At 45.9% G+C, this 992-nt stretch overlaps 1 protein-coding gene across 1 annotated transcript; it reads right to left on the minus strand.

Moving 5' to 3' along the window:
* Positions 1 to 259: 259 nt before the first annotated feature.
* T265_12226 (hypothetical protein) lies at positions 260 to 973 on the minus strand (the record flags this gene model as incomplete). Its single annotated transcript, XM_009179412.1, has 1 exon — positions 260 to 973. The coding sequence occupies one exon, from the start codon at positions 971 to 973 to the stop codon at positions 260 to 262; it is 714 nt and encodes a 237-aa protein (XP_009177676.1).
* Positions 974 to 992: the final 19 nt, after the last annotated feature.

The following is a 992-nucleotide window of genomic DNA, read 5'->3' on the forward strand; positions in this document are numbered from 1 at the left end:
TACCATTTTCACTATAAATAAGTTGGCTCAGATATCTTTTGTGCAGGGAAACTAGGGGAGTGGGTTCAAGAAGTAGCAAGGGGGTGTACATACTCAGGTCGGAATGTATGGCTTATCCTAAGTCATTTCAGACCATCACTGATACAGCACAGTCGTCTGTTTCCACGATGGCAATGCACTGAGATCAGCGATGACGTTGATAAGAGTAAACAGGCTTGTAACAGAACTACATTAGTGAAATCACAATGAGAAGAGTTGCTTACGCAATGATAATCCCGTTCTCCACCGAGAAATCATCCGTTGGCAGTCCAGCTATATTCCAGGCTCGAATCTCCACCGGATTACCTAAGGTGTTGACCAAACTGAAAACTGTGGAGCAAGGAATGGCACTGTCTCTTACAGCCTGAAGCCATTCTTTGATTTGGTCTTGTCGAAATGAAGATGTGAAAGCACCGAGGTAGGCTACCACACCACTTGAAACAAGCACGTCTCCGGATAGATTGACATATTGTCCACCCAAATTTTTGGCCGCTTCTGTCCATCGTGACTTCTCACCACCAAGACCACCGATCAGCTGTTCGGCGCGTTCCAGTTTCATCGTACAAATATCGACCTTGTTTTCTAAGTCTATTTTCTTTCGCTTGTTAAGCTCCAAGTCGTCGGTGAGGATGCGTAAGCGGTCCTGTACCTCCTTCAGGGCCGCACGCTTCTTGTTCAGAGAATCCATGGCTGTTGTGTACTCCTCCATAGCTCTGGCCAGAGCTTCCTTCTTTGGCGCAACAATCTTGGCCACCGCATCGTACCGATCAATAGCAATAACCCATTTGCACAAACCTTCACAAGCCGTGGAAGCAACAGCAACGCGTTCAGGCTTGAAATCGGGGTTAGGAATATAGCGCTCACGAATCACTTTCATAATTGAGGCTGGTATGTTGTCCTTATCAAATGCCTTCAGATTTTCCAAAAACTTCATATCGCCAAGTAGTCTTTTT

Source organism: Opisthorchis viverrini (genome assembly GCF_000715545.1).
Source record: "Opisthorchis viverrini unplaced genomic scaffold opera_v5_2456, whole genome shotgun sequence".
NCBI classification, from domain to species: Eukaryota; Metazoa; Platyhelminthes; class Trematoda; order Opisthorchiida; family Opisthorchiidae; genus Opisthorchis; species Opisthorchis viverrini.